Genomic DNA, 21,390 nt, shown 5'->3' on the forward strand with positions numbered 1-21,390 from the left:
ATACCGCACTATAAAGAATGCAGCAGAAAACTTACTCAAACAGGCGAAGAAACTGTTCAACAAGGATAACATTAGATAATTAATTAAATGCAATCACGATAGAATCATAGAATGATACAGCACAGAAGGTGGCCATTCCGCCCATCATGCCTGTGCCGGCTCTTTGAAAGAGCAATCCTATTCATCCCACTCCCCTGCTCTTTCCCCATAGTCCTGCAAAATCTGTCTCTAAGTATTTATACAATTCCCTTTTGAAAGAAAAAGACTTGCATTTATATAGCACCTTTCACAACTACCAGACATCCCAAAGTGCAGTACAGTCCATGAGTTGCTTTTGAAGTATTATCATCATCATAGGCAGTCCCTCAGAATCGAGGAAGACATGCTTCTCCTCTTAACATGAGTTCTTAGGTGGTGGTACAGTCCAATAGAAGAACCACAGTCTCTGTCACAGATAGTTGTTGAGGGAAGGGGTGGGTGGGACTGGTTTGCCGCACGCTCTTTCCGCTGCCTGCGCTTGATTTCTGCATGCTCTCGGCGACGAGACTCGAGGTGCTCAGCGCCCTCCCGGATGCACTTCCTCCACTTAGGGCGGTCTTTGGCCAGGGACTCCCAGGTGTCAGTGGGGATGTTGCACTTTATTGGGGAGGCTTAGAGGGTGTCCTTGTAACATTTCTGCTGCCCACCTTTGGCTCGTTTGCCATGAAGGGGTTCCGAGTAGAGCACTTGCTTTGGGAGTCCCGTGTCTGGCATGCGAACTATGTGGTCTGCCCAGCGGAGCTGATCAAGTGTGGTCAGTGCTTCAATGCTGGGAATGATGGCCTGGTTGAGGATGCCAACGTTGGTGCGTCTGTCCTCCCAGGGGATTTGTAGGATCTTGCGGAGACATCGTTGGTGGTATTTCTCCAGCGAATTGAGGTGTCTACTGTACACGGTCCATGTTTCTGAGCCATACAGGAGGGTGGATATTGCTACAGCCCTGTAGACCATGAGCTTGGTGGCATTTATGAGGGCCTGGTCTTCAAACACTCTTTTGGTCAGGCAGCCGAAGACTGCATTGACGCACTGGGGGTGGTGTTGAAGTATAGTCACTGTTATAATGTAGGAAACGCGGCAGTCAATATGTGCACAGGAAACTCCCACAAACAGCAATGTGATAAATGACCAGAGAATCTGGTTTTGTTATGTTGATTGAGGGATAAAAATTGGCCAGGACACCGGGGCTGGGAATTAAATATTCAGGGGTATTTGACAATTCGGAAGGACAGACAGAAAGGAAAAGGATGTGGATAGTTTTGTTAATAAAGGATGAGATCAGTGCTTTAGTGAGAAATGATAGTGGCTCAGAAGATCAAGATGTTGAATCAGTTTGGGTGGAGATAAGGAATAATAAGGGGAAAAAGTGGCTGGTGGGCATCGTCTACAGCCCCCTAACAGTAGCTACACTGTTGGACAGAGTACAAAACAAGAAATAATGGGGTTTGTAAAAAAGGAATGGCAATAAACATGGGCGATTTTAACCATATTTATTGGACAAAACAAATTGGCCAGTGTAGCCTTGAGGGAGAGTTCACAGAGTGTATCCGGGATAGTTTCCTTGAAGAGTATGTTGCAGAACCAACCAGGGAGCAGGCTATCTTCGATCTGATACCGTGTAATGAGACAGGATTAATAAACGATTTCCTAGCAAAGGATCATCTAGGATGAGTGACCATAACATGGTTGAATTTCAAATTCAGTTGCGGGGTGAGAAAGTTGGATCTCAAACCAGTGTCCTCAGTTTAAATAAAGGAGACTACAAAGGCATGAAGGCAGAGATGGCTAAAGTGGACTGGGAAAATAGATTAAAGTGTGGGACGGTTGATGAGCAGTGGCAGACATTTAAGGAGATATTTCATAACTCTCAACAAACAATGAGTAGGAAAGACTGTAAGAGAAGGAATAACCATCTGTGGCTAACTAAGGAAATAAGGGATGGTATCAAATTGAAAACAAGGTCATACAATGTGGCCAAGACTAGTGGGAGGCCAGAGGATTGGGAAACTTTTAAAAGCCAGCAAAGAACGACTAAAAAAAATAATAAAGAGAGGGAAGATAGATTATGAAAGTAAACTAGCACGAAATATAGAAACAGATAGTAAGAGTTTCTACAGGTACATAAAAAGGAAAAGAGTGGCTAAAGTAAATGTTGGTCCCCTAGAGGATGAGACTGGGGAATTAATAATGGGGAACAGGGAAATGGCAGAGACTTTGAACAAATATTTTGTATCAGTTTTCAATGTAGAAGACACCAAAAACATCCCAATAGTGGATAATCGAGGGGCTATCGGGAGGGAGGAACTTAATACAACCACTATCACTAAAGAAGTAGTACTCGGTAAAATAATGGGACTAAAGGTGAACAAGTCCCCTGGACCTGATGGCTTGTATCCTAGGGTCTTAAAAGAAGTGGCTGCAGAGATAAGCAAATTATAATTTAAATGGAGAAAAATTGCAAAGTGCTGCAGTACATTGGGACCTGGGGGTCCTTGTGCATGCAGGTACAGCAAGTAATCAGGAAGGCAAATGGAATGTTGGCCTTTATTGCAAGGGGGATAGAGTATAAAAGCAGAGAAGTCCTGCTACAACTGTACTGTGTATTGGTGAGGCCACACCTAGAGTACTGCGTACAGTTTTGGTCTCCGTATTTCAGGAAGGACATACTTGCATTGGAGACTGTTCAGATAAGGTTCATTCGGTTGATTCCGGAGATGGGGGAGGTTGACCTTTGAAGATAGGTTGAGTAGGTTGGGCTTATACTCACTGGAGTTCAGAAGAATGAGAGGTGATCTTTTCAAAACTTAGAAGGTAATGAGGGGGCTCGACAAGGTGGATGCAGAGAGGATATTTCCACTCGTAGGGGAAATAGTCTCAGAATAAAGGGCTGCCCATTTAAAACTGAGATGAGGAGGAATTACTTCTCTCAGAATGTTGTAAATCTGTAGAATTCTCTGCTCCAGAGAGCTGTGGAGGCTGGGTTATTGAATATATTTAAGGCAGAGATAGACAAATTTTTGAGCAATAAGGGAATCATCATAAGCGATCCCTCGAAACGAGGATGACTTGCTTCCAGACCAAAAAGAATGAGTTCACTGGTGTTTCAATGAAGGACCCAAACTACATCCTCAAGATTCGAAGATGCCTGTGCGTGGATTTTTTTAACATGTGGTGGCCGTTGCACACCAGCCACCACACGGGCTTGACAGAGCTAGGTCTTGGTTCAGTGGTAAGGATTACCCAAGACGACTGGAGACCAGCTCTGCTGCATGGACCTAGTGCGCACACATATCGCACTGTGGGCTGGTCCCGAACTCACTTCTCCCCTGGGCCACAATCTCTCACTGCTCCAGCGATAAGGGAAGAAAGGGTTATGGGAAGTGGGCAGGGAAGTGGAGTTGAGTCCATGATCAGATCAGCCTTGATCTAATTAAATGGCGGAGCAGGCTCGAAGGGCCAAATGGCCTATTCCTGCTCCTATTTCTTATGTTCTTATCTTCTTAACCAGTTAATCTGGTATTGATGGAGGGGGGGATGCTGACAAGACACCAGCAGAAGTCTTTATCTTATTCGAATAGTGCACAAGATAATTAGCATCCTCCTGAATCACAGTTTGAGAAAGAGAGGTTTAGCATCTGGAAATGCAGCACACCTTCAGTACTGCACTCGAGCATCAGCCTGGACTGTGTGCTCAAGTCCTATTGTGGGGTTGGAACTTGCAACCTTTTTACCCCGAGGTGAGGGTGCACTGAGCTCAATCAGGGGCTCTGCAAAATATTGCATGTTTATAAAGACTTTTGGAGTTTCCCTTGACCTCCATTACATACATTGAAATAATTCTCGGAATTGACAATGGCACTCACTTGGTTTGGTTTCTCCCTTCAGCTTCTCCAGTCGTTCAGCAATGGCTCGGTCCTCTTTGAACAGACTCCAGTACTTTGAGCCTGAGCCATTGCCTGGTGCCTGACAGCCTGCCTTGTGGACTGCAGTTTGTCCCTGCTGTTTGGTTTCTAACGCAGCCACTCACCTAGATTAGAGAAAAACTTTATAGAAGCTTTATCATAAGAGAAATCACTTATTGTGTTCCTTTGGTCAAGAACACACATTCCATTTGTGAAAAGCTCAGATTACCAAGAGTTAGAATCACAGAACCAGTACTTGATCCAGGACTTTTTCAGCGTCAATGCTGCTACATTGGTCATAAGAACATAAGAACATAAGAATTAGGAACAGGAGTAGGCCACCAAGCTCCTCGAGCCTGCTCCGCCAATCAACAAGATCATGGCTGATCTGGCCGTGGACTCAGCTCCACTTATCCGCCCACTCCCCGTAACCTTTAATTCCCTTATTGGTTAAAAATCTATCGATCTGTGATTTGAATACATTCAATGAGTGAGCCTCAGCTACTTCCTTGGCCAGAGAATTCCACAGATTCACAACCCTCTGGGAGAAGAAATTCCTTCTCAACTCGATTTTAAATTGGCTCCCCTGTATTTTGAGGCTGTACCCCCTAGTTCTAGTCTCCCCAACCAGTGGAAACAACCTCACTGCCTCTATCTTGCCTATCCCTTTCATTATTTTAAATGTTTCTATAAGATCACCCCTCATCCTTCTGAACTCCAACGAGTAAAGACCCAGTCTACTCAATCTATCATCATAAGGTAAATCCCTCATCTCCGGAATCAGCCTAGTGAATCGTCTCTGTACCCCCTCCAAAGCTAGTGTATCCTTCCTTAAGTAAGGTGCCCAAAACTGCACACTGTACTCCAGGTGCGGCCTCACTAATACCCTGCACAGCTGCAGCAGGACCTCTCTGCTTTTGTACTCCATCCCTCTCGCAATGAAGGCCAACATTCCATTCGCCTTCCTGATTACCTGCTGCACCTGCAAACTAACTTTTTGGGATTCATGCACAAGGACCCCCAGGTCCCTCTGCACCGCAGCACGTTGTAATTTCTCCCCATTCAAATAATATTCCCTTTCACTGTTTTTTTTTCCAAGGTGGATGATCTCACATTTTCCGACATTGTATTCCATCTGCCAAACCTTAGCCCATTCACTTAACCTATCTAAATCTCTTTGCAGCCTCTCTACACAACCCGCTTTCCCACTCATCTTTGTGTCATCTGCAAATTTTGTTACACTACACTCTGTCCCCTCTTCCAGGTCATCTATGTATATTGTAAACAGTTGTGGTCCCAGCACCGATCGCTGTGGCACAACACTAAACACCGATTTCCAACCCGAAAAGGACCCATTTATCCCGACTCTCGGCTCTCTGTTAGCCAGCCAATTCTCTATCCATGCTAATACATTTCCTCTCACTCCGTGTACCTTTATCTTCTGCAGTAACCTTTTGTGTGGCACCTTATCGAATGCCTTTTGGAAATCTAAATACACCACATCCATCGGTACACCTCTATCCACCATGCTCATTATATCCTCAAAGAATTCCAGTCAATTAGGTAAACATGATTTCTCCTTCATGAATCCATGTTGCGTCTGCTTGATTGCACTATTCCTATCTAGATGTCCCACTATTTCTTCCTTAATGATAGCTTCAAGCATTTTCCCCACTACAGATGTTAAACTAACCGGCCTATAGTTACCTGCCTTTTGTCTGCCCCCTTTTTTAAACAGAGGCGTTACATTAGCTGCTTTCCAATCCGATGGTACCTCCCCAGATTCCAGAGAATTTTGGTCGATTATAACGAATGCATCTGCTATAACTTCCACCATCTCTTTTAATACCCTGGGATGCATTTCATCAGGATCAGGGGACTTGTCTACCTTGAGTCCCATTAGCCTATCCAGCACTACCCCCCTAGTGACAGTGATTATCTCAAGGTCCTCCCTTCCCACATTCCCGTGACCAGCAATTTTTGGCATGGTTGTTGTGTCTTCCACTGTGAAGTCTGAAGCAAAATAATTGTTTAAGGTCTCAGCCATTTCCACATTTCCTTCAGCGAGGATATTAACCCTTTACAAGCCATTAACCCTTTACAGCACATCCTGTCAACATGCACCCTTCGACCAGCAGTCGTCGGATATTGATCAGGTGCTGGAATATTTCCTCACCAACCCAAAGCGGATGAATTAATCACAACAGTTCAGAATGTTCAACAGTTTAACATTTGACACTGAGGCAGAAGTTGGTGAATGATCTTGAACTTAAACTTGCTTGATAATTTAGGTGACTTTTGTGCCTTGCAAATGGACTGCTACAGCAGAGGGACAACCAAATAGATTTGAACTATTTGTTCTTCAAGGTGGTAAAGATGGGTTATAAACTTTTATCAGACTGAGCATTTCAAGAAATTTGAGCTGATTACAGAGAGCCAACATGGATTTATAAAGGGTTGATCATGTCTAAAGAACCTAATTGAATTTTTTGAGGAGGTAACTAAAGTAGCTGACAGGGGAATGTCTATGGATGTAGCTTATATGGACTTTTTGAAGACATGTGATAAGGTTCTACTTAAAGGACTGTTGGCTAAAATTAAGTTCATGGAATTGAAGGTAAATTATTGACCCCGTTAGGTGATTGGTTGGGAGGTAGAAGACAGAGAGTAGGGAATAAAAACAGAAAATGTGGCAGCATCAGTGGAGAGAGAAACAAAGTTAACGTTTCAGGTCGATGACCTTTAGTCAGAACTGCCAATGGTTAGAGATATGACATGTGTTAAGCAAGTACAGGGGCAGAGAAAAGGGGGGAGGGGAGGAAAGAACAACAGGGAAGGTCTGTGATAGGGTTGAAGGCAGACATGATTAAATGACAAAAGGGATGTTGGTGCAGGGCTAAAGGGGTTGGAAATTGGACAAGTAAAGATACAAGATGGGTCAACAGGAGCTGTAAAAGGCAACAGCAGGATATTAACCAGCACCTGCCGTCTGAAAAAATGTGATTATGGTCTGAAATTGTTGAACTCGATGTTGAGCCCTGAAGACTGTAAAGTGCCTAATCAAAAGATGAGGTCCTGTTCCTCGAGCTTCCCTTGAGCTTCATTAGAACAGTGTAGGAGGCTGCAGAGAGAGGTCAGAGTGGGAATGGGATGGATATTTAAAATAGCAAGCGATCAGAAGCTCAGGGTCACGCTTGCAGACTGAACTGAGGTGAGCAGCAAGGTGATCACCTAATCTGCATTTTGTCTCTCAAGGGTAGAGACTGCATTGTGAGCAGCAAGTACAGTATACTAAATTGAAGAAGTACAAGTAAATCACTGTTTCATCTGGAAGGAGTGCTTGGGACCTTGAATGCTGGGAAGGGAGGAGATGAAAGGACAGATATTGCATCGTCTGCGGCTGCCTGGGAGGGCACCGTGGGAAGTGGAGGGGGTGTTGGGGGTGATTGAATAGTGGACCAGGGTGTCACGGGGGGATCATTCCCTTCAGAATGCTTAAAGAGGAGGGGAGGGGAAGATGTGTTTGGTGGTGGCATCCTACTGGAGGTGGCAGAAATGGTAGGGGATGATCCGTTGAATGTGGAGGCTGGTGGGGTGGAAGCTGAGGACAAGGCGAACCCTATTGTGGTTCTTGGAGGGAGGGGTAGGGGTGAGGGCAGAAGTACAGGAAGTGGAACGGACACAATCGAGGGCCCTATCAACCACGGTGGAGGAGAATCCTCGGTTGAGGGAAAAGGTAAACATATTGGAAGCACTGTTGTGGAAGGTGACTGTATTTATTGTCTCTTGAACAACTCTTAAGTTCAATTTAACTCTCTTTACCCTGGAGCTCAGTCAGCAATGTGCAGTTAAAATGGCGATCCTCATACACACGAGGTTTCCCGCTACAGATCGAGGGCGATATGCCTCCTAGATAGAGGGCGCTATACCTTCTATCATTACACCTTACCTTTCATAAGAAACAAAGTGGATTACAGTGAACTTCAATATAAACCAGTAATTAACTTTTTATGAATACATGTAGTAAACAACTACAAGTTTAGCAAACAACAACTAAAACCTTGTCTTGTTGTTTCTTTATCCAAGTGTCCAGTGTTCATGATTTCTTATTTCTGTACATAATGATCCAGGTATTTTGGTGTTGTGCAGATTCTGCTGCTTTGCCTCAAACTGTTTCAGTGGTGTTCTGTGCACTGATCGCTTTAGTCCCTTTTTCAGTGTTTTCGTGTGTTGTCGTTGAAGTGCTGTTTCGTGTGTTAGTTGGCTGTGTTGGCAGCGGAACATGTGTGGGTGTCACTGAGATCTCTGGAGTTTCGATGAATGTCTCAGCGCTCTTTCTCAGATGTTTCCTATATCCATGATACTCACAGCCATCTTCTGTAATGACCTGATATGACCGAATGCAGACTTGTTTCTGAACCTGAGCTTTTTGACAAACTTTGTTGTCTTGCGCTTGTTTGAGTCTCACTGTTTCTCCTTCCTGCAGTGTAGGAAGTGCTGTAGCACCTCTGTTGTAGGAGTGTGCTTGTTTGGCACGGTTCTTTTTTTTGTTGATGTTGACGTCCTGTGCGATTCTTGGTTTGAGTAGATCATTTGCGATAGGGATGTTTGTCTTTGTGCGGCGACTGACTAAGCGTTGTGCTGGTGAACTATCAAGGCCTTCAATTGGTGTGTTTCGCCAGATGAGAAGTTTCATGTAGAAGTCTCCGCAGTCTTTCTTTGCCTTCTTGATAAAACGCTTTGCGAGCTTAACCACGTTCTCAACCTTTCCATTGCTTTGTGGATATTCTGGGGAGCTTGTTATGTGATCGAATCCATATTTTGTGGCACAGTTTGTGAAGTGTTGTGAGTTGGATGGAGATCCACTGTTGGATTGAACTGTGTCTGGAATACCGTGATTGGAGAAGTGTTTCTTGAGGTGTTTGATGATAACAGTGGCATCCTTCTTTCCGTGCAGATTGTCTATCTCGAAATAGCCCAAGTAGTAGTCCACTGTGCATAAATAGTCAGCCATCGAGTGTGAATCTCTCACAACCAATCTTTTCCCTTGGTCACTGAGGGAGGTCGTGACTTATCATTGGCTCTTTTGGTTGGCTCGATTGACAGGTGTTGCATGTTTCACACTTTGAAACACCGGGCTAGACTTTCCACTTCACATCGCCCATCTAAGGCCCATCTATCACCCAAAACGGACCTCGATCGCCCATTTTGAGCAAAAAGTGGAAACTAGGCCCAAAATATCGCCGGAAAAATAGGCCCTCAAGTTCCCACTTTGATCGCCGAGATGATCGCGCAAATGATCACCCACACAAGGCTCATCCCAAGTTTCAGCACCTAGCATGCACTTCGCTGGGTCGATGCAAGGCCCAAAAGAGTGCTCAAAAATAATTACTTTTTCAGGGCCTAAGAGAAGGAAATGTGCACTACGCTCGACATTTTTAACTTCTGAGGAAGGGTGGAGAATTAGTTCTGAGTCATTTAGAGAGTAAAATTGAAGCAAATTATACAGAAATTTGGGACAGGGAATATAAATAGGTATTATCAACTTATTTATGCTAAATAGATCTCATATATTGGAATTATTTATTAAATAGCTTTTATATAGTGAAGTTATTTAATGATATTGTTGGTGCCTATCAAACTGACTGGTGTACAGCTTAGAGAGTACAGAGAGGGCAGACTATAATGATTAGAGAGTATAGAGTGCAGAGATTATTAAAATTAGTGAAGGTAATTATCAATAGTGATGGGGCCTATGCTTTCCCTGCCTTTAATTGCAACTGTTCACACACTGGTTACTGAAAGGATCAATCGAAGAGGTGGCAGAATAATGCGGAGACAGAGACGAAGACAGAGGAGAGACCCTATAGCCAACGAAGGTATTTGGAGAAGCAATCCTACCTGAACTTGTCTGAAAATGCTTGTCTTAGGAGGCTGCAATTCCGGAAGGAGGTCATCAATGAGATATGTCAACTCGTCAAGGATGATCTGCAGCCTTCCAGCACTATCAGAACCGCACTGTCCGTTAAGGTGAAGGTTACTGCTGCCCTGGCCTTTTACGCATCGGGATCTTTTCAGGCTTCAGCTGGCAACATCTGCCATATCTCTCAGCACACTACACACTGCTGCATTCAACAAGTGACTGAATCCCTTTATGCTCGCAGGATGGACTTCATAAGCTTCCCAATGACCAGGGAGGCCGTGAGTTTATTGTGGTGTGTTGCATGCTGCATAACCTAGCTATAAAGAGAGGACAAATAATGCCAGATCATGCTGCCGGTCCACCTCCAGAAGGAGAGGAGACAGAAGAGGCAGCCGGCGAAGATGAAGAGGAGGAACAGACGGGAGAGGATGCAGGCGAGGACATAGGGGAGCTTAATCAGCCTGGCGATCTAACACCGGTACCACCACACTCTTCCCGAAGACCAGTAGCCAGTGGCAGTTACACGGCCGCTAAGTTTTTGCGTCAGCAGCTCATTAATGAATGCTTCGCATGAACTATTATTGTTGATATTCAAATGTTCAATTACAGTTATGTTTAGTCAAAAGTTTCATTTCCATGGGAACACAGAATAAACAAACATATGCATGAAAAACTGTATGTTGTAAAACTCATGTAACAAAGAGAGAAGGTACAAAAGTTGTATAAAAAAAATGTTTTTATTAAGAAACAAATTTTTTTTGAAGAACTAATGAACAACACCTTCCCTCCAACCCCCCCCCGCATCAACCCACCATTCCCTCAAAATTCCCAAAACGTTAGAAGAAGAAGAAATTGAACATTTTAAAGAACAAGTGGCCATTTAAGTAATGATAACAAGTGACCATTTTAGTCAGGCTAACAAGTGACCATTTAAGTCATGCTAATAAGTGACCATTTAAGTCATGCTAACAAGTGACCATTTCAGTAATGATAACAAGTGGCCATTTCAGAAAGAATGGAAAGTGAACAGTTAAGTCATGGTAACAAGTGAACATTTAACTATTGAATACGTGGCCAATTTAGTAACAATAACAAGAGAATAATAAAGTGATAACAAGTGAATATTTCAAAACAAGTGAACTATGCACTCCCCCTCCCTACCTGCGGCCATGTTTCTCTCCAGATCCTGTCCCACCCCGTGTTCGCACCCCACCCGCCCGTTTTGGTCTCCGCAGACCGACACAAAGACGTTGTGTTGAGTGGGTCGGCAAGACTTCCTGCCATGGTGGAGGTAACGGAGCAGGAGCAGAAGCCTCAGTCAACTTCTGAGTCAAGAGGAACTGTGTCCTCCATACTCGCTTGTGTGATTGGGGTCTCGTTGCGAGCGGACATGACACCTTGGGGTGCAGCGCAGTGTCCAGCCAGCAACGCGTGCCGAAGGGCATTTGTTGCGGCTGTCTGCTCCCTGATCACCTCCCTGTGACTGTTCAGAATACCAGCTGGAGAAGCGCGAGCAGAACTCGCTCCAGGTTGTGGAGAACTGGCTCCAATTGTCTGAGAAACGCACGAACCCCTGGATAAGGTCGCGACCGATCACGACTGTCTCCCTGCACAGGGAAAGTAACCTCTCCGCCTGGTCCTCTGTGGCAGGCGAGTGCATATCATGCTGACCGGACCACCGTGGGGTCAGCGTGTGCAATGTCACGTGTCTTGGTGTCACCACCTGCACACCGCTTGGTCCGGTGCCTCATCTGTCTCAAAAGAGATGGCCGCAAGTTGTTCCCCCCCCACAAAAAAAATCTCCTGTTCTTCCTCCTCCGCCTCCTGTTCTCACACAGCCGCAGCAGGAGTCTGCACTGGCTCCTCCTCTGGCTCTTCCTCCTGGGAGTTTCCCGATTGGTCAGTGGACGTGTCCGTTGACTCCATCAATACTATTGACCTTTGAAAAACAAATGGAAGTTATAAACAACGTTTAACAATGCAAATCAATTCATCTTAATTAAGAACTCAAAACATTACCATTAGCCCATATGCACAAGCGGTCACCAGGCCTAACATGACCTCATTTGAAGATCAATAGTACATCTCAACAGTATAACTCAATTATATATCAAATTAAAGTATCATTGCATAGGATTACCCGCGTAACAAATATTTACTATTGATTCACACATTGAATAATGCACAGTTCTCATTACTCACGTGACTCTAGGATGGGTTCGGCCACACCACGGGTTGTAACTGAATGGCTTTCTGACCCCACCAAGGCCACTGCAAGCTCCTCGTCGGCGTTGAGTGACTGCAGCATGGCACAGCCTCTGCCAGTCCTGCGTTGCTCCCGCTGGTTGATGGAAATCTTATTCTGTAATAGGTAAGGTAACATTGCACAGCATAAGCAGATGGATATGGCAATAAACATTTAGGACTGACAGATTGATAAGTTCAATTTCAAGTTTGCAATACATTGCATAGGAAGATATTTTATACTGTAACATTCAAATTTATGTTGCGGTGCATAAATGTAATCATAATTTAATCCTAATGTAGTTACTTAGTCATGCTTAAAGATTATGATATAACATTGTAGATTCTAATTAGATTTTCCATACAACATTAAATAATAAATATGGATGATTTCAAATTTAAATTTGAACTTACTCTTGCAGCCGCCAGTAGACTGGTCCATTTTTTCCGGCACTGGTCCGGTGTCCGGGCTTCATTAGATGCCGACGTGATCACGTCGGTAATCTCTGCCCAAATCCTCCGATATGCACGGGGTGGAGGTTTCCCATGCCCACCCCGTGTCAGATCCTCTCACCTCGCGCTTACACTATTCACTAGGGCCTCATTTGCCTCCTCGCTGAAGGGTTTGGCCCTTCGCTTTCCTGCAGCTCCCTCCATTCTTTAAATTTACTTGTTTTCTCAGTTGCTCAAGATAACCTGCTTCCTTTCTCCTCTCTCTCGCTCTCTGTCTCTCTCTCCCAGACCCACACAGAGCTTCTGAGCATGTGTGAATACTCTTGACCTCTTAAAACACGGGAAGGAGCATCAACCTGAAAAAAAAATCAACCTGCACATGCGCAGTAATGCGTTGCTAGGGAAGCTTTTTTTTTCATTCACTTCGGTTTTCTTTGGGCGATCATGAGATTGATGAGAAATCACATCGCCGATTTGACATCGCTAGGCTAATGCCGAGTGGAAAGTCGCAAAGCAAAAATGTGCCTCGAGCCGGCCAACAGCACGGGTGATACATCCCGCATCACTGGACAATGCCCATTTTTTTCGGCCTCAGCCACCAAGTGGAAAGCCTAGCCCATAGTCTTTTATGTCACTGTTCAGTCCTGGCCAGTAAACAGATTCCCTGGCACGTCGAAGAGTGCTCTCGATGCCAGTGTGAGCAGCATGAAGTCGCTGACGAATGTCGGATCTCAGGGTTCTTGGTATGACACAGCGATAGCCTTTGAAGACTATGCCATCCTGTGTTGTAAGTTTGGGCGGGAATTCATGTGTCGTTTTTGGCCAACCCATGGTGATTTGTTGTATGACCAGTTGTTGTGTGGAGTCACTTGCAATTGTGCATTGTATGGTAGTCAGTCCTTGTTTGGAGTGTGGGAGAAAGTCCACCATGTGGATGCATTCCACTGCAATTTCAGTTGGTGATCTCTCCATGTTTTTGAGGTATGTGCATGAGATGTGTCTGCTAGGTACATTTATTTTCCTGATTGATACTTTATTTCGACGTCATATTGGTTGAGCCAAATGAGTAGACGTTGTAGCCGCTTGCGTGCTGCAGATAACAGTTTGCATCGAATGGCAACCAAAGGCTTATGGTCTGTCCATAGTGTGATCTTGCGATTGTATACATATTGATGGTTTTGTTCCATTCTGAAGACTTGAGCGAGCAGCTCCTTTTCAATTTGAGAGTACCGCGTTTCTGCTGGAGTGAGCGCTCAGCTCGCGTTTGCAATTGATTGACCATGTTGCAGAAGGACGAACCCAAGACCCTTGCTCAAAGCATCTCCTTGACCTTCGGTTGCAAGTTTGGGGTCAAAAGATTTGAGCATCGGAGAATCTGTCACGCGTTGTTTGATAGCTTCAAACGCTTTGTCATGTTCTTCAGTCTATTTCCAGACAGTGTCTTTATGAGTAAGCTGTCACAGAGGCTCGCTGAGGTCTGAAAGATCTGGCAAGAATTTTGTGAGGTACTTTGTCATGATGACAAATCGTTGTACACCTGCGACATCCTGCGGTTTCTGCATTTCATTGATTGCGATCACTTTGCTTGGGTCGGCTTTGAGTCCATCGTTAGACAGTATGTATCCCATGTATTTCACTTGGGAGCTCTATTATTTGAACTTATCGAAGTTTAGTTTGATGCTTCGCTTTCTGCATCTCTGCATGAATTTGCGTAAGTTTACATCATGATTGGCCTCTTTGCCTCACCGTGTCTAGTGATCAAGATATCGTCTGCAATCTTGTAGTCGCCATCTAAACCCTCAAGGTTCTGGTCTAGTTTCTGCTGGAAGATTTCTGGGGCAGGACTGGTTCCAAATGGCATTCTATTATATCAATTTCATCACCATGGAGTCTGGAAGGTCGTGAGGTTGGAGGATTCAGTGTCTAGTCCACATTGCAAGAAACCTTCCTTGCAGTCTGCTTTATTGAAGACCTTTACATTTGACATCTGTGGCAAGATGTTATTGATCACAGGAAGTGGATAGTGTCCACGTTTCAGAGCATTGTTCAGATGTTGAGGGTTGATACATACTTACTGTGATATCTTCACAGAGCACAAGCACACACAGCTCCTAACATGGCAGGCAGCTCTCTCGGAAGTCTCCGGAAATCTGCCTGGTTCTGTTTATTATTAACCCTGCACTTGCAGTACACAATACGTCCACATCCACAGTGTGGAGCTACAAACATGACAAGCTTACAGACATTACACTTCTCCCTCCTTAATGAAGAAGTTATTATAACAAACATCATACATAACTTTCATGTTTATACATAACACAGGATATAATTTTTTTTTCCATATTTACAAATTTTACTTTTCTGTTTCGAAGAGGATACCTTCGCTCTCGAACAGAACCTTCCAAACATGGTGTCAAATCGAATCTCATTCGAGGCTCATCCTGAGGAACGTTTTCCTCCACGGAATTTCCTTGATTTTCATTTGAACTCACTCTAACTTCAGGCTCTTTGTTTTCCTGACTCAGACTCAGACTTTCATTCTGATTCTCTCCTGGATTTGTTTCCAGTACGTTGGATTTAGGATTTGCTACTGCTATAGCAAAACTATCTGATGAGTCAGAAATAATTGAATCATTCCCACCTTCAACTCCTTCCATGCCTGAAGGAAAAATATGATCAATATGAACAAACCTAACCTGTCCATTATCAAACATCTTTACCAAATATGTGCGAGGATCACATATCTTCTCCACTCTTCCTGGTAACCACTTTAATCATTTATGGTGATGGTTCTTCACTCACACCTTCTGGTTTAATTTCACTCTTCTCTCTTTTACTTTATCATGATTCTCTTTCTGTCTTAATTGTGTCTCTTCTATGGACTGTGCCAAATTTGGCTTTAACAACGAGAATCTGGTTCGTGGCTGTCGTTTGAGAAACAACTCTGCTGGTGTTCTACCAGTAGTTGTATGAGGAGTATTTCGATATGTAATCAAAAAATTAGCCAATTTGTGATCCAATGACAACTGTCTTTTCCTTAGATTTGGATCTAACATTTATTTTATGAGGGCATGTTTTACAATTTGTACAGTGCGCTCTGCTGCACCATTCGAAGCAGGGTGGTATGGTGGAACCTTGGTATGTTTCACACCATTTTTGCTTGTGAATTGTGCAAATTCTTCTGAACGAAATTGTGGTCCATTATCCGAAACAATTTCTTCAGGGAGGCCAAATGCAGAAAATAATTTTTGTAAAATGTCCAATGTTTTACTTATTGTTATTTTCCACATTGGAAACACCTCAACCCACTTCGAATGGCTATCAATCACAATGAACAATTGTTGTCCTTCTAACTCAGCAAAATCAATATGTAGCCTTTGCCACACCCTGGGAGGCCATTTCCATGGCTGTAATGGTACTGGTGGTGGGTGCTTGCTTACCGATTGACATGTCGTACACTGACTCACGATGTACTCTATATCTTTATCAAGACCTGGCCACCATAAATAACTGCGTGCAAAACTCTTGGTCAAGCACATTCCCAGGTGCTGGTCATGGAGGTCTCCTAATAATTTGGACCTGAATTTATTTGGTATAACCACTCTTGCACACCACATGATACAATCTTTATCGACTGATAATTCATTCCTATGAATGAAGAATGGATGTGTATCTTTGTCTGTTACCTGGCCATCCATTTGCAATAGACTCATACACCTTTGACATCACTGGGTCACGTTTGCTTGCTCTACCAAACTCCTCAGCTGTGACTGGCAGTTCATCAATGTATGAAAAATAAAATACTTCTTCCCTATCGGATGTCGCATGTGATGGTGAAGGCAATCTAGACATTGCATCAGCATTACTGTGATCAGCTGATCATCTGTATTCAATATCATGTATATGCTGACAAAATCAAAGCCCATCTCTGCATTCGGGCTGCAGCTAATGTTGGAACTGGGGACTTTGGATAGAGGATTGCTGTTAGGGTCTTATGGTCCATAACGATGGTAAACTTATGACCATACAAGTATTTGTGAAACTTCTTGACCCCAAAAATTAATGCCAAAGCTTCCCTTTCAATTTGTGCATAATTATTCTCACTGGCACTGAGAGTGCGTGAAGCAAAAGCAATTGGTCTCTCCTCCCCACTACTTAATACATGAGTGATCACTGCCCCAACTCCATACGGAGAGGCATCACATGCTAGCTTAATTTCCTTAGATATGTCACAGTGAACTAACATGGTGCTCTCTACCAATTTGCTTTTACACTCCTTGAATGCTGTATTGCATTATTTTGACCACTTCCAATGGACCTGTTTTTTCAAAAATTCATTCAATGGATGTAATACTGTAGCTAAATTTGGTGGGAACTTTCCATAACAGTTCAAAAGACCCAAGAATGAACGAAGTTCAGTGACATTCCTGGGAGTGGGTGCATTTCTAATTGCATCCAATTTTTCCATGGTTGGATGTAAACCATCTTTGTCTACTCTGTACCCTAGGTACTCCACTGAGTTTTTAAATAACTCACACTTACGAGCAGACACTCGTACTCTGTGCTTCTCTCGCCGTTTGAGGACTTCATTCAATATGTTATTATGAATTTGCCTATTTGGTGCTGAAATTAGTATGTCATCCAAATAACATACTACCCCTTCAATACCTTGCAAAATCTGGTTCATCACCCCTTGGAATATGGCAGGAGCAGAAGACACTCCAAACGGTAGCCTATTAAATTGATATAGGCCTAGATGAGTATTTATAGTCAAACATGACTTGGACTCCTCATCTAGTTCAAGCTGTAAGTAGGCATTCGTAAGATCCAGTTTTGAGAAGATCTGACCACCTGTCAGTGTTGTGAACAAATCTTCTATATTCGGCAATGTATTGGGGACATTACTCTCTGGAGCCTGGTTTACGGTTACTTTATAATCACCACACAATCTTACCTTACCATCGGACTTAGGTACAACAACAATGGGTGTAGCCTAATTACATCGATCTATCTGACAAATAATGTTCTCAGTCTCTAGTCTTTTGAGTTCTTGCTCAACTTTCTCCTTGAGTGCATATGGTACGGAACGTGGCTTGCAGTAAACTGATCTAGCGTCCTTCTGTACCCTGACACTCGCCTTGAAGCCTTGGATCGGACTGCCCGTTTCACAGAACATCTTCGGATACTGCTTGATAACCTCATCCGTTAATGAAAATTTTGCTTCCACACAGAAAATCTTACACAAATCCAGCTTCAGTGAGCTCAACCAATTTCTTCCTAGTAAGGCAGACTTGTCTCCTTTCACTATTATTGGAGGCAAGTTCTGAAATTGATCTTTATATTTCACCGGTACGGTGATACAACCTACCACAAGAATTTTCTCTCCCGAGTAGCCTCACAGCTCTATCTTGGATTTCTCCAGTTGAAAATCACACAATTTGTCATGGTATAGTGACTCTGGTACTACACTCACGGTTGTACCCGTGTCAATTTCCATTGGTATCTTGAATCCCACAATATCTATGTGGATTTTGATGCTTTCCGAATCGCTGTCCATTAACCTCGTGCTCCTGATGACATGTAACTCGAACATCTCCTCGTCCTGTTGTTCTTCCATGCTATGTAGTCTCTTGGGATTTCTACTCATAGCTTTGAATGCTGGACTCATAGCTTTGGAAGCTGGCTTACCCTTCAGTCGTCATGCCTTCACAAAATGTCCAGTCTTCCTGCAGAAGAAACGCTCTGCCTTCATGTATGGTCAACTTTGAGCAATGTGTTGTCCCTGGCACCTGTAGCACAACTTAGACCCTCTGTTAGAATTTCCAGTTTCTGAGACTTTGGGCCCCCACCGTTTTTTACCTTGAACCTGCAGGTGATTTACCTTGGTTGACTGATGACCGCAATTATTATTTAATTCTCGGGAATATTGTTCGGCCATGCCCATCGACCTCGCTGTCTGACAAGCAATCTCAAAAGTCAAGTCATCCGTCATCAATAACTTCCTTCTGATCGCATCATTTTTCACCCCACAAACAAAACGATCCCGTAATGCTCGGTTTTGAAAGTTTCCAAAATTAATGCTATGATGTAATCACTGATACATTCATCAGCCTTTTGATTCCGAATCCCGAAACAATAGCTTTCAGCAATTTCTAACAGTTTGAGGTTATAGTGCTGCTCCAGCTTCAGTAAAATCTCTTTAAGCATTGTGTCCTTTGGCTCGTCAGGCACAAACAGATTTACAAGAGTGTCATATAATGCCGGACCTGCCTCCGATAAGAAGATCACTTTCTTACGTTCCAACACAGCCCAGTTCTGGATTGCATTGTCTGGAACTTTGCTTATGTTATTTGCAGTGAAATACATTTCTAGCTGATCCACATATGCTTTAGAACATTCCTGGTTGTGTCTATATTCCCCCAAATGTCCCAATTCACCTGCGGGTGCTGCCATTTTAATCTCTAGCTGTTCACACCGTGTGCTGTATTTTACCTTGGATTTTGTAGCTTTTTTCCAAAGATAGAAACTTCCAAAGTCTCTCAGTCGGCTGGCTGAATCCTTCACCAACAAAATTTAAGCTTTAAATCATCTGAAAAATCCATTCTCAGTCGCCAAATGTGATATCGTCACAGAGCTCAAGCACACACAGCTCTTAACATGGCAGGCAGCTCTCTCGGAAGTCTCCGGAAATCTGCCTGGTTCTGTTTCTTATTAACCCTGCACTTGCAGTACACAATACGTCCACATCCACAGTGTGGAGCTACAAACATTACAAGCTTACAGAAATTACACTTACAGCTTTCCATTTGGCTTTTGTATAGTCACTAGACTGGATATCCACTCTGTCGGTTCAACAACTTTCGTGATGATTTGTCATTCTTCCAAATTATCGAGTTCCTCTTGCAGTGTTTGTTTGATCGCTATTTGCACCTGTCTGGGTAGAATTACATCTGGTGTCGCTGATTCACTAAGTTCAAGGTGAACTGTCCCTGGCATGTGTCCATGTCACTTAAACACATCCAGATATGTATTGTTGACATCAGTTTTTGACACGAGCGAGATGTTTGCATTGTTCATAATTTGCGATTTGCGTGGTTCATTTATCACCACAATATTCTGATTCTGTAATTGTATCAGTTGTAGTGGTTGAGCAGTGCGTGAGCCAATCAGTGGTGCACTTTGGCCCTCAATGATCACAAAGGGCACAATGTACTTTTGCTTGTTCTTTGTATTCTCCAGTGGCACCTTACAAGTTCCTACCACAGGAATGGTTGCATGGTTGTCATATAGTGATAATGTTGTCTTAGATTCATTTACCTTTAAGCCTTTAGGTGAGTATCGATGACATAGCACATTGCATGTGGCCACACAATCTATTTGCATTTTTACCATTTGACCTTAAATGGAGAAGGTAGCCATAATCTTGTTAGTATATCTTCTATCAGCTTTGTCCTCGAATTTGTGATTAACTTTACCAAGCATCTCTACAATCATGACGTCAAAATCAGAATCATCACTGTCTTCATACAGTGCATTAACTTTTGACTTGCCCTGATATTTAGGCTTATTTGTAGACTTCTGCCTCAATCTATTCTACCTGCACTTTTGAGAAAAATGATTTTGTTTGCTACAATTTGTGCAGGTCTTCCCATATGCTGGGCCTTTCGTTTTTTGACTCATGTCTTTTTCCACAATATCTACAATTGTTCATGAACTCTTTGTCTGTGAATTATTTCTTTGTGAGTGGGGGTTTCTGTCTGGCAACTTTGACATCTTCAGAGTCTAAATCTGTTCTAGTGAGCTTCATGGCTTTCATTTGGCCAACTGTGGCCTCTGTAGCTTTACAGAGCATCACACACTTATCTCGTGTTAGGCTTGATTCTTGCAACAGCCTCCTATGCAGAGTGTTATCAGATATTCTGTAGACTATCCCTTAAATTGTCAAAATCACATGACGATGCCAGCTCCCTCACTTTATTGAGATATCTGTCAAAACGCTCATCCCCTTGTATACAGTTGTTAAACTGGTGCCTTTCATGGATGATGTTGGTTTTACCTATACAGTCCTCTTCCCAGAGCTTCAAAATAATCGCAATTTCCTGTTTGTCTTCGTCTGATTTGTAGGAAAGATTATTGTGAATATCTTGGGCATCTCTGCCAATGGCACTGATAAACGTTGCAACCCTAATTCTATCTGGTTTTTCCACAATATTCATGATAATTTCATAGCTGTCCCACAGCTGTTTGAATTTTTTCTAGTTGACTTTCAAATCGCCAGTCACCTGCAATGGGAATGTGTGCGGAAGTTGGCACTATGGTGGTCATGATAGCTCACGACCGTTTAGGACTTTGAGTATGTCACTTAAATGTAAACAGTTCAAATAACCAGAGGACTCGAACAAAACTAATTAGTAAAATATCATGGCCATGTATTTGTAGAAATACTTTTTCAATCAAGGCTCTACAATAGCTTATGTTATCTTAAGTTTATTTTACTAAAACCTATAGATTACTCAACAAGCTTATGCCAATTTATCATCCTTTAAGTCCATTGATATTGTTCATTTTGCAACCGTTCCATCCATAGTAGAATAAGTACATACAGTTTCACGGTCTCACTAGTGATGTCTACGATGCACGGTCTGCACTGCTCTGTTTAACGTTGATTTCGATCTGCTCGAAAAAGTCTTACATTTCCAATATTTTGATCATAGATGCGTTCGTCGAAAGATCGGAAGTATCTGCTTCTGACACCATGTATTTTACTGTCTCTTGAACAACTCTTAAGTTCAATTTAACTCTCTTTATTCTGGAGCTCAGTCAGCAACGTGC

General features: G+C 43.2%; 1 protein-coding gene across 1 annotated transcript in view; it reads right to left on the reverse strand.

Annotated features, from left to right (window-relative positions):
* Positions 1 to 21,390, reverse strand: part of LOC139263147 (intelectin-1b-like) — a 393,914-nt gene that overhangs the window by 45,178 nt on the left and 327,346 nt on the right. The window contains exon 12 of the mRNA XM_070878771.1: positions 3,900 to 4,063. Coding sequence (XP_070734872.1) covers positions 3,935 to 4,063 — 129 coding nt within the window. The 3' untranslated portion in view covers positions 3,900 to 3,934. The remainder of the gene's footprint in view (positions 1 to 3,899; positions 4,064 to 21,390) is intronic.

This window comes from Pristiophorus japonicus, chromosome 4 (genome assembly GCF_044704955.1).
Source record: "Pristiophorus japonicus isolate sPriJap1 chromosome 4, sPriJap1.hap1, whole genome shotgun sequence".
NCBI lineage: Eukaryota > Metazoa > Chordata > Chondrichthyes > Pristiophoridae > Pristiophorus > Pristiophorus japonicus.